We start from the raw sequence: 12,825 nt of genomic DNA on the forward strand, positions 1-12,825 counted from the left end.
TGCCCGCAAACAGATTTCTCTCTTTTGCTCATTTTTATTTTTCAAAAATGTTTGTTTTGCGGTGCAAATTGGATAGACCACAGTCTAGAAAATTTCTTTGCCCTAAAGGTTTAGCCAATTTCATCATTTTAACACATACGCACACACATGCACAGCTCTCGCGCTGGAGGGGTGGGGCCCGGGATCAATGATTCGTCACAGGCTGCAGTCAATCATGAGCTGGTTCCCGCCCGCGCACGTGAGGACAGCACATTCTAATTCTTTATTTATCTTTTAGAAGCAATTTGCATTTCTTTACCACAAATTTTAATTTTAGTGTGAACACAATTTGATCCCTGGTCATTTGTCATTCTTTTAATGCACTCAGAATGTCTCATGCTGTATGGAAATCTATTACTTCTTTATCTATAGGAGCATGAGAGGTCAAAGGGGAGGAAGCTTGTCATGCTGAAAATTTGACTTTTTCTCTGCCTCTTCCTCCACCCTTTGATTGGTTTTGTTTTTTATGACGACACTCTCTTGACCAGTCTCCATGTTTCCCACAGTTGTCTGAATCTGATGGGGGTTTTGATTTGAATGGTGGCTTGCGACCTTGTTGGCCTCTAACTCTTCCTCTGCCCCTTTGGGATCTTTGGAAGAAGACCGTTGTATCTTCATCTAGATCAATGGTTCCCAAACTTTTGCAGGCTGGCGCCCCCTTGGTTCCCCAGTGAATTCCTAGATCTTTCCACCGCCCCCAGGGGGGCGGTACCGGCCACTTTGGGAACCACTGATCTAGATTATTATCATCATCATCTATATGAAATACATCAGAACTTTGCCTTTCTCGATCACTTTGTCAGCGTGTCTGGCCCACTGCATGGTTGTTGTAACACAAGCAGTGTCCGCTTCCCCCAAGTGTTTCTGTCAGGTTCAAAATCAGCAAAAGGATCAGCAGACAAAACCAGTGAGGCAGAATGTTGAGTCTTTTCTCGCGAGGAGTGCAACCAGACTTACAGCAGTCCAAAATACACTAAAGATCTGTCACACCCCTCGCTCTTTTTATTTTGGGATGCCCTGCCTACAATGTGAGACTAGCCCCTAACAGGTGGGGGGGAAAGCATGGCCTAGTCTCATGAGAAATAAAAAGAGCGCAAGGACAAAATGCTATGTATGCTATGTAAAACAAGTGCTCACAAGACGTCATGAGAAAATAAAGGAGCGCAAGGACATAAACAAGTAGTTACAGACAGGACGCCATGGGAAAGGAGTGCAAGGACAGAATGCCATGTGCAGACATCAACAGAGTAGATTGAGCTATCAGCAACTTTCTTGGATTCCCAGAGGTGTAGAAGGTCAGGAAGCCCCAGACAGCATCGTATGACTTGTTGTGGACTGGTGGACGTCTGCAAGGCGAAACAGCAAGCATTCTGCGCAATAACTTATTAATAAGTACTCATTAGGGAACGCATGATAACATATATATACAATTTATCTAACAATTCCCCCCTGTTTATCATAAGTCCCCGGAGACCAACCCATCACCCATATGGCCACTTCAAAAAGATTTTCAGCCACAGGGATCACATTTCGCAGGAACCAACTTACACACGGGAGGAAACTGAGTCACAATCGGCAAAGCCCGGGTCAGAAAACAAATCGGACAAGTTTACCACAACAGATTCGCTGACCGGGTCGTCAATAGAGAAGGAACCCCCGTCGACCGAAAGGTCATCCCTTAGGAGCAACGGGAAAGTCTCAGCTGGTGGAGAGATAGCAGCCGTAATTAGCCTGTTAAATAGGGATCGGAGACAAGGGATGCAACAACATCCACACAAGGTCAAAATGGCAGAGAAAACGGCAACGGAGACCAGGGCAGAGGAAACCAGGGTGCGGTACTTTCCGAACACGTTCAACCAGTTGGCCCAAACCTCCGTGTTCACTCCACTGTGCTCCTTCATCTTCCCGTTCAAGGCCCGCAGGCCCTCAAGGGCCTGGGACAGGCTTCCGTCGGCCGCAGTGTTATTTGGAATAAAAGTGCAACATTGCTCACCGAACATGGCGCAGACACCGCCCTCTCTTGAGAGTAGCATGTCAAGGGCCATTCGATTCTGGAAAGCCATGAGGGAAGTAGCGGCCAGTTGGGAGTGGACCGCCTTGAAACCCGCCTCGGTCCAGTTTCCAAGCCTCTGCACGTTGTAATGGACGTAGTTAATCCTGTCAACATTTTTGTTAAGAGTACACCACCAACACAGGGCGGATTCAAAACCAGCTGCTATCTGATTCACCAGCTTATACTCATCCGGCACTCCCCTAGGAACACCAATGGGCAAAAAAGGGGCCGTGACCTTGGTCACGGACCCACACCACGGAGCAGGTAGGGCGCCGAGCATCACACCGGTACCAGGTAATCTAATGCATGTAAAATTACCCTTAGCTACAACAGACGAAAAAAGGGGTTTATGCTTTGTCATAGGGGCAACAGGGTAAACCGTATCCCATCTAAAACAATCGTGAGTGGGTGAAATGGACGAGTCTAACATCAAAACGACAGCACACTTAGGGCCTATATTTGCAGGTATGATTTTCAAAAGAGGTCTGGGACCCATGCATGCAATGCAACTAGCGCCAGCCATCTTTGCGGCCTGCTCAGCCATAAGAAGCCAGTTGTTAGTATGACCGCTTATCCCTGTGGAGGCCACAAAATAGCTGTCTACATCAGTGAGGAGCGTACTTGTGATTTTTGCTCCCGCTGACAAGGTGTATTTATTTGTAACGGGACGGTCTGCGACCGACATTGTTCTATTAAGGCAAATAGCAATAGGAAAGCGAGGATCGGTTCCAGAGGACCAAGCCCACAGTTGAAAACCCCAACAAGAAGTGTTAAACAAGGTGGCATTTGGAGGACGAATATGACCGTCAGGGAGTGTAAGAGTCAAAAGGAGGCTTGTGCCCCGATTTATCAAAGTCACTCGTTTAGCAAAGAACACAGCCTCGTCACTGGAACCAGAGGGCCAATACCCTCGCATTTGCGTGGTGACAAGGGTGCCCCAGCCGGTGTTAACCGGGTGGCCAGTTAAATACCACCAATACCCGAGCCATCTATCTCCAGTAGTGGGGCGACCATTACGAAACCCTTTCAAACTTTTCAAAGGTAAAATAATAGAAGAAGATGTGTTAGGAGCCACAGTAAACATTAATGAGTTATTATAAGCCCAAGACAAAAGCCATGGTACACAGGTTGGAACACGGACGGCTCCTGGAACACAAACAACATGACCAAAAGGGGATTTAGTGTCGCGCTTATGTCTAGCAAGTTCTCCCCATGAGCCACATCGACTAGAATTAGCGTTAGCAGTCGCCTGAGAGAATAATGTGCGAGGCTCATGGTACTCTATCCCTCCAGATAAAGTAACCCCTGAAAAAAATATAATGGTAACACAAACCAGCAAAAACAACCAAAAGCACATGGTAGACTTCGCGCAGGCTACAGCCCGATTAAAGCACTCACCAAATGACTCTCTAATGCTCATGTTTTGGATCTCCCCAGAGTCAACACCCTGAGCTTCGGGTTGGTGTCTCGGAAATCGGCTTCTGCTAGCTTTCGTGTCAACCCTGGATCTTGGCACCAGGATCAGGCACTATTACCAGACTTTGCTCACCTTCCGTACTTAGGTTGGGTCTGCGGAGATCACTTTTTTACAATGAGTTAAATGAATCCACGTGTTGCGTTCGGCTATTTTTAAAGCATTAGGTGTCGTGAGTAGTACCAAAAAGGGACCTTCCCACTTGGGTGAATGCCAATTCCTCCTCTTGATACTCCTGATCAAAACCCAGTCTCCCGGTACCACTTTGGGGTCTTCCTGCAGAGAAATGGGTTCATCATCAGTGTTATTGGTTAGATTCTTTTGACGTTCCAACATTTTTCTCATGTAATCAGCTAACGTGGCGTCCTCGGGGATCTCCCATGTGTTTTTGAACTGAGGAAGCCTGTAAGGTCTCCCAAACATAGTTTCATAAGGAGTTAGCCCTGTTGTACTTGTAATATTTATGTACATTTTAACCAGGTCTAAACACTGAGTCCACGGTCGTTTTGTTTCTTCCATACATTTCTTTAATCTGTTTTTTATAGACTGGTTCGCTCTCTCAACCAGGCCAGCGGATTGCGGTCTGTATGAACAATGGTTCTTTACATTTATGTGGAACATTCTCCCAATGTTATGCACTATTTGATTTACAAAATGTGGACCATTGTCGCTATAAATTGTTTCTGGAATACCGTACCTTGGAATGATGTCTTTGCATAAGGCTTTTGCCACTGTGAGTGCATCTGCATGTTTGGTAGGAAATATTTCTACCCATTTAGAAAATGCGTCTATTATGACCAATCAATATTCTTTCCCTTCACATTTATGTAATTGGATATAATCCATATGTATTGTCTGAAACGGGTACAATGGAGTCGGGAATTTCCCTCTCTGAGGTCTTAAATTGCCTTGTGGGTTATGTTTAGCACAGATCAAACACGCTCTGCAAAATCGTTGTGAAAAAGCGGCAAAGCCGTATGTTGTATAAATAGCCTCGACTTGTTTCACCATACCTCCCGCCGAGACATGGGTGACCCCGTGACTTGAAATAGCAGCCCATTTGAACAAGCTACGAGGCAAGACAGGTTTGCCCAAAGGTCACACAAAAAGACCATCGGTGTTTTTAGTTGCACCCCGCTTTTCCCAAGAGAGTCGTTCCTGGGAGGGGCTCTGAGACTGCATGTCAAGCAACACATCAGGGGAGATGTGTGACATTGAATCATGAGCCGTGAGAGACGAGAGGACATGAAGCAGGCCTTCCGCAGCGGCCTTAGCGGATTTGTCAGCAAAAGCATTACCGAGAGAAACAGGATCAGAGCCCGCAGTGTGAGCAGCACACTTGCAAACCGCTACCTTTAAAGGCAGCTGGACAGCATCCAAAAGTTGAGTTAGTATAGCGGAATGGGAGACGGGCTTCCCTGTAGAAGTTATCATGCCACGGTTGCTCCACTGCTGAGCAAAAACATGCACTGTAGCAAAAGCATACTGACTATCAGTCCAGATAGTGACGGACTTGTTTGCAAACAATTTGCAGGCCCCAGTCAAAGCAATGAGCTCAGCGGCCTGTGCCGACATATTGGATGGCAGTTTAGCAGCCTCCAAAACCACGTCGGCAGTAACAATGGCATACCCAGTAAGGGTCACACCAGATTCATTCTTCTTAGAAGACCCATCAACAAAAACCACATGACCATCTGGCAGAGGCGTATCTTCCAAATCAGGCCGAGCCTTTGCAATCTGTTGGGCAGCATCGACACAATCATGGAATTCGCCATCGTCAGGAAGGGGAATGAGAGTGGCAGGATTGAGTGTCGTGCATCTTTCAACGGTCAGATGCGGCTGAGACAGCAACGTAGCCATGCAAGAAAGATGACGCGCAGGCGACAGAAAGGTCATATTAGTCTGTAGCAGAAGAGCCGAGACAGCATGAGGAACTTTCAGTGTTAAAGGATGAAATAACACAACACCAGCACTGCTCTCCACAGCCATGGAGGCTGCCACCACGGCCCTCACGCATGGTGGGAGAGCACATGCAACACTGTCCAGTTTAGAGGAATAAAAAGCAATAGGACGCAATTTTGAGCCATGTGATTGGAGCAAAACAGAGGTCATGTAATGACCTTTGCAGTCAACAGTCTGGACAAACACCTTATCATAGTTGGGTAAGGCTAGAGTGGAGCTGGAGACCAAAGCCTGTTTGATCAAAACAAAAGCATCCTCGGCTTCAGGAGTCCATTTTAAGTGAGCGGACATTGAGATGTCTTCCACATACATCAATTTGGACAGAGGAGCAACAATTTGGGCATAATCAAGTATCCAGTTTCTACAATAACCTGTGAGACCCAAAAAAGACATCATTTGCTTCTTTGTTAGTGGCTTAGGAGCTTGTAAAATAGAGGCTTTTCTGCTTTCAATTATGGATCGACCTTGGGAACTTAGATTGTGGCCTAGATACTTAATTTCAGCAGACCACAGTTGAAGCTTGTTCTTGCTGACCTTGTGGCCTTCACTTGCCAAGTGATGCAGCACTGCAAGCGTGTCTTTTTGGCAAGAGGCAAAATCAGGAGATGCTATCAAAATGTCATCAACATAAAGCAAGATCTGACTTCCCATTGGCGGGACAAATTTAGCCATGCTGGCTGCCATCACCTGGGAGTAAATTGTCGGGCTTTCACAGTACCCTTGTGGTAACCTTGAAAAGGTGTACCTTGAGCCAGCATATGTAAACGCAAACCAAAACTGACTCTCTTTTGCAATAGGCACAGAGAAAAAAGCATTGCTAATGTCAATCACTGTGAAGATTTTCGCATCAGGTGTCAATGAATTCAACAAAGTATGCGGGTCAGGGACACAAGGTGCTCTCTGAATAACAGCATTGTTTACAGCTTGCAAGTCTTGCACCATTCTCCACCCCACAGAAGGGGGTGCCTTCTTTACAGGGAAAATTGGGGTATTGCAAGGAGAATCCGGGCAAGGAACGATGACACCTGCTTTTAATAAATCAGAAATAACAGGTGCTATACCCTGTAAGGCATCAGGTTTTAAAGGATACTGCCTCACACAAGGGCGGTATTCAGTTTTAGGTCTTATGACAACAGGAAGCGCACCTTTCACTAAACCAACGTCAGAAGGACCCGCAGACCAAAGATGACTTGGGACCTCAGCGAGGATGTGCTCGTCATCGGACGTCAACACATAATCTCAAGATGAGGGTGTTTGCTCAACACCAGGATCAGCGTGGATTCCACTAATGAATGACAAGGCTTTAGTCATATTTTGTTTGAAGAGCTTGGTGGAAGGACTGTAAAAGGAGTCAGGATTAACCTGAGTCCAGTCAGAAGCTGCCAAGGCATCACCAGCCATAAATCCTAAACTCTGCCAGGCTGCGGTGTGAGGCCTGTAGAGAGAGATGTGGAGCGGAGTGGGAGACACGTGTAACTTCTGCACAGCAGGGGGAGCCGCTTGTATGACTACACAAGCACGGCTCTCACCATCGTGCAGAAGGAAAGAAGTTGTCAAGGTGGCAGGTGTAGCAGCCTCAAGCATGTTCTCGTAGTTGTGATCAGGACCCGGTGTGTCTTTATGCCACATAGTTATGTGTAGTTGATTGGCTTCCATTGCTTGTTCAGGGCAGCGCAAAAGGGTGGCCACACGGGCCAAAAGAGGGGAACCAAATTCCATCACTTCTGCGTCAGCCAAATCCAATGAATAAAAATAGTAGCAGTGAAATTGGCCAAATATCTGTAACTGGTGTCGCCTTTTGACAGCAATTTGACCATTAAGAGACACAAGGGAAAGCCCAAGGGCAGTGAGAGCGTCTCTACCTAGCAAATTAATAGGGCAACTGGGCATCAGCAAAATGGGAATGCAACAACTTCCCCCTTCTGGGTCCCGTATCCAAACTGGTCGAGACTGGGGAACTGGGGTTGCCAGCCCATTCGCTGCTCTCACCCAAAAGGATCTACCGTTACTTTGCACATCTGCAGGTATGTCACGACACGTGGTCACACATGCCCCTGAGTCACACAAAAAGGTTATTGGAGTCCCGTTTACGAATAGAGTTATCACTGGCTTCTCAACATTGTTCATCAACAAATCTTGAATGTTCAAATCTACATCAACAGGGGGAGCTGTTGGCAAGACAGTTGTTTCAACTGTATTTTGACCTTCGGCCAGTCATAAGGGAGGTCTACTCCCACCCTTGTGATTATCTGGGCAGTTTCTTGCTATATGGCCTGTTTTCCCACATGACCAGCAAACGGGAGGTCCAGCATTGTACCGTCTTGACTGACCTGAAGCGGGCTGGTCATTTGTTCCATAATTGGGAGAATCACGACTGTACCCCCCTCTACCCTTGCCACGGAATTTGTTACGACCACGCCCCTCCAGGCGCGGTTCGAAGGTCTTAGTTTGATAAAACATCTCAGACTGCTCTCCTTTAACAAAAAACACGGTGCCCATTTTCCCCTTCTCTTTTGCTCTTTTTGCATTGACAACTTTTTCGGCGTGTATAGCATGATCAATGAACTGTGGCAAGGTAGATGTCGGGAAAGTGATCATATGTTTAGTGATCCAGCTCTGGATTGCTGGTCGCGAATTTGCATGTAGAGCGTTTTTGAGTTGTTGGTCATAAACATCAGATCCATGCTCCAAGCCACTATTGGCCTTGAACACTCTCTCGAGTCTGTGCCTAAAGTCTTCAAACAACTCATCTTCTTTTTGTTTGGTTCGGCCAATGTCTGTGTAATTTGCTCTACGTTCAAATTTTATTTTGATCCTGCCCAATAGTTGGTCAATTTCTCTTTGTAATGGCACCCCGTTACATTCCAATGGACGGCCCCGGGAATCAAAGGGATCCCAGGTGCCTTTAACGCTTGCCCAATGTTTGGTTAAAGATGCCATAAAAACCTGTTGTACTTCATCGCCTCTCAAATTGTATGAAGCAATGAGTTGGCTCATGTCGGTACAATATTGATCAACATCTTCAGTGGGCAACGCTATACCCTCAATTGCTGATTTTATATCAGCGTGGGTCCATGTTCTGTATACTAAAATTGTGGGTCCTCCCTCATCATGAGGATTTGCCACTTCAATCATCGGGTATGCGTCTGCGTCAGCCGAAGGAACCAACTTAGCACGGCCCCGCGTCAACACACCACGAGCACGGCTCCGCGTCAACACACCACGAGCAGAAGCACCATACTCAGGAGGATGATTTGTGCTTGGTAATTTGGGGTACAGAGACGGGAAAATTGGTTCACTTTGGCGTGCTGCAATCTCCGTCTTTATAGATTGATCATTCTTTTCATCCTCATTCATCGCATCGTCAGCTTTGGCCTTCAAGCGAGCCCGCGCTGACACTGTCTCATCATCCTCCTGCCTGTGCAACAACAAGTTCTTTTTTATCTTTCCTCCGTCTTCCTTATCTCTCAGTCTTTCTCTTATCTGCCCACATTTTCTCTTCTCAGCCTCCAATTCCCATTTTACTATTAGATGATATCCGTCGTTATTCCTCTTTACACCACATTTAGCATCAATTGATTGTTTTAGGTTATTCAACGAATTTGTTTTCAGCTGACCGTCAAATTTGTAATCGGTTATCCATTTGTCAAGATATTTTACATTTTCGGGGTCAACTTCTTCCATCAATGTCCAATCTTTGCATTTCAATTCATGTCGGGGCAGCGGCTTTTGCTTGCTATTTGCTGTCCCCATGATTTATTTGTTTAGTTTACGGATTTGGCAATTTGAATGGCACCCGCAGTGTCCTAAAGCCAATTTAGTTCACAGGACAGTGGATAAATGTTCGATGTGTGGTGGGTCTCCGGAGGAAACGGAGAATCCTTGCTTTCGTCCACACCAAGCCACTGTTTACACTCCTGCGTGTTTATACAGAGGACTCAAACCTCAAATCAGAGCTCAAATGAGGTCACTCTCAGTCAAACCATACCCATGCACACACACACACAATGCGCATTCCTATCGTCTCACAGGCAAGCAGGGGAGCCCGCCCTCCAGTGGATTTTAACAACTCTTTAACCTTCCTATTGTGTAAGGAAAACTTATCTTTACCTTTTTCCCAAAGTAAATATAAAACCTATCTTTTCACGGAGAAAGAAGCCAAACCAGCTAAACAAGGGATAAGGAAAACCCACCACAGATGGCAGCAGAAAACTAACACAGTAGGAAGGTTAGTGCGGAGGCCCCACCACACCTCAGCGGGATTTAACTGCTCCAACTACCTGTACTTCTTTATTTCTTTAGAAAACAGAGGAGTCTGCCCTCCTGTGGAATTTAACTGACGTTTACGTCAGGGGACTCCAGCATCCCCTACAGAATTTAACTGTCTCTAAATATGCACTTGATAGGGTCTAGAATTGTCAAGGTTTCAAGTGACCTCTTGCCACTACACTTTCATTCCTTTCAACAGAATCAACATTCATACTCACAGTCCGCTGGGCCTTTCCCTCGGACGATCTCGTCAACCACTCCGGCGTCCAGCTGACTGATCGAGTCAGCCCCGTGAAAAGGGTTTCCTTTATATGCCTTGGCCAAGGACTTGCCCTGCGTCGAAAAGTCAGCCGGAACCCGAAGTAGGTCTATTGAGATCCCGGACGAGCCCCCAAAAATCTGTCAGGTTCAAAATCAGCAAAAGGATCAGCAGACAAAACCAGTGAGGCAGAATGTTGAGTCTTTTCTCGCGAGGAGTGCAACCAGACTTACAGCAGTCCAAAATACACTAAAGATCTGTCACACCCCTCGCTCTTTTTATTTTGGGATGCCCTGCCTACAATGTGAGACTAGCCCCTAACAGGTGGGGGGGAAAGCATGGCCTAGTCTCATGAGAAATAAAAAGAGCGCAAGGACAAAATGCTATGTATGCTATGTAAAACAAGTGCTCACAAGACGTCATGAGAAAATAAAGGAGCGCAAGGACATAAACAAGTAGTTACAGACAGGACGCCATGGGAAAGGAGTGCAAGGACAGAATGCCATGTGCAGACATCAACAGAGTAGATTGAGCTATCAGCAACTTTCTTGGATTCCCAGAGGTGTAGAAGGTCAGGAAGCCCCAGACAGCATCGTATGACTTGTTGTGGACTGGTGGACGTCTGCAAGGCGAAACAGCAAGCATTCTGCGCAATAACTTATTAATAAGTACTCATTAGGGAACGCATGATAACATATATATACAATTTATCTAACAGTTTCCTTACCCAGTTGCTTAATTCAGGGGGGAAACCAGTCTCAGCTGCATCATTGAATGGGATGCCAGTGTGCAACTTGAATTATTTTTCAAATCTTAATTGAATGGCGGCCTCATCACTTTTAATTTTTCTTTTTGTCTTTTGATTTTGTTCTCTTCTCTCTTGTGAAGCTTTCAACCACACTTTGGCACATTGGAGTTCTCTTTCCTTTCTCAATCCCTTTGGCTTCCTAGCCACACTCTCCTCCAAAATGTCTACCACTACGTTCCACATTTCAACTTTCATCTTTCCTTGTACTCCATACTTTTTCTTCCACTTCGGCATGTATTGCATACAATTAGAAAATCTACTCGCCATCTACTTCTCATCTCCTTCAAGAGCCCCTTTATTTGGAGATTTGCAGTTTACATTTCCCATCTTAATTTGGTAGTTTTAGTTTTTTCAATTTCTTTTCAATTTTTTTTTCTTTGAGGATCCTCAATGCAGGTTTAAATTGACCTTTCAACAAATTTCTTGCCTGTGTTATTTGCTAGTACTGCTCTTTCGTCAATTTATCCTACCAGTCACTCTCTCAACCACACAAGTTTTTTATCCCTGCCTACGCGAAGTCCTCTTTAAAAAAAGAGCTGCTCCATCCAGAGGGGGACTCTACAACACCCCCTCCTTTCCTGAGAATTAAAGACAACAGTCCTGTTACCCAGCCCTGCCAACGCGAAGTAGTACTCTTTAGAACAGTGGTTGTCAAATGGGGGTACACGGAGATACTCTAGGGCAGGGGTGTCCAAACTTTTTGCAAGGAGGGCCAGATTTAGTTTCGTGAAGGGGCCCAGGTGCCAATAGTATTTTCAGCCATTTTTTAACTACAAATATTTCATGCAAATTGGGACGTCAAACGCTGCGTGTTCGCTTCTCTTCCGGGGGGGGGTGGGGGGTTGCTAATGGGACGTCAAACGCTGCGTGTTCGCTTCTCTTCCGGGGGGGGAGGGGGGGCGTGTGGTTGCTGCAGCCATTTCTGGGGACTCGCGGTAAAAGTTTTTCTTCGCTTGATTTCATTTGTGTGGCGGGCTCCATCTAGTGTTGAAACTGAGAAGTGAGCTCAAGTTTCTTGTGCGGGCCATATTCAATTATGTTTTCAGAATTTGCTGCGGGCCAATAAAAACTAGTTTGGACACCCCTCCTCTAGGGGGTACGTGAGATTTTACAAAAATATATAAAAAAGTTTGAGAACCACTGCTCCAGAAGAGCCACTTCATCCAGAGGGGCACTCTACAACACCCCCTCCTTCCACAAGACTTAAGATCTTCTGTCCTGCCTATTTACTTGCACATTTTCCTGTGCACTTTTACTTTTACACGTTTCACCACAACTTTGGGGCTTTTACTTACTTGTCACCTGGTTCGTTGCACTTCCGGATCCCGTCAAGCCACTGTTGTCAGACGAAGGCAAACCTAAGATGCTGGCCCAGCGAAGAATTTTCTTCCCAGGTCTTTCTTTTCCAGGTCCTCCTAATGGATGCTGGCTTGTCGACAATGCACCACGTTGTCCTCCGTCAATCAGCAGTGGGTATGTGAGGGATCCGGGTCACGGCACCAAAATGATAGGCTGGTTCTCACCCACATTTATTTTACAAGAACCACAAGGGAGACAGTATGCCTTTTGAACACTTGCAAGTGGAGAGCTCGTTCGTCACGATGATCGAACAAAGTCTGACTTTGGATTCTTGCAAGAGCATATTTATTGAGAGAAGCAGGATGGGGGTGAGAGTGGACAGGATGGGGGTGAAACCCCTGGCCTCTGGTCAAATCATAGCAGGGGGTGTTTTACGACGTTGGGGGAAACAGAACCACTTAGATTGCTTCCTCTGCAGCTGGTCAATCAGTTCAAAGGATCTTAGCACTTTGTTCTACTACTTTGTTAAAACAAGACATGTTTAGTTAATTATTACAGATTACATTCCAACATAAGCATAGGATGAAACTAATCTATCAAACTAATCTATCAACCCTAACACCAAAGGTAACCCATCTTGTCTCATTCACCAATCAATTTCT

The 12,825-nt window shown here is 45.9% G+C and overlaps 1 protein-coding gene across 1 annotated transcript; it reads right to left on the reverse strand.

The window, feature by feature from the left end:
* Window positions 1-957: 957 nt before the first annotated feature.
* On the reverse strand, window positions 958-10,774 carry LOC133156942 (uncharacterized). Its single transcript, XM_061283082.1, has 2 exons — window positions 10,016-10,774; window positions 958-3,842 (listed from the first exon to the last, which is right to left on the reverse strand). The coding sequence occupies exon 2, from the start codon at window positions 3,510-3,512 to the stop codon at window positions 1,584-1,586; it is 1,929 nt and encodes a 642-aa protein (XP_061139066.1). The 5' UTR covers window positions 3,513-3,842; window positions 10,016-10,774; the 3' UTR covers window positions 958-1,583.
* Window positions 10,775-12,825: the final 2,051 nt, after the last annotated feature.

This window comes from Syngnathus typhle, linkage group LG7 (genome assembly GCF_033458585.1).
Source record: "Syngnathus typhle isolate RoL2023-S1 ecotype Sweden linkage group LG7, RoL_Styp_1.0, whole genome shotgun sequence".
Taxonomy (NCBI): domain Eukaryota; kingdom Metazoa; phylum Chordata; class Actinopteri; order Syngnathiformes; family Syngnathidae; genus Syngnathus; species Syngnathus typhle.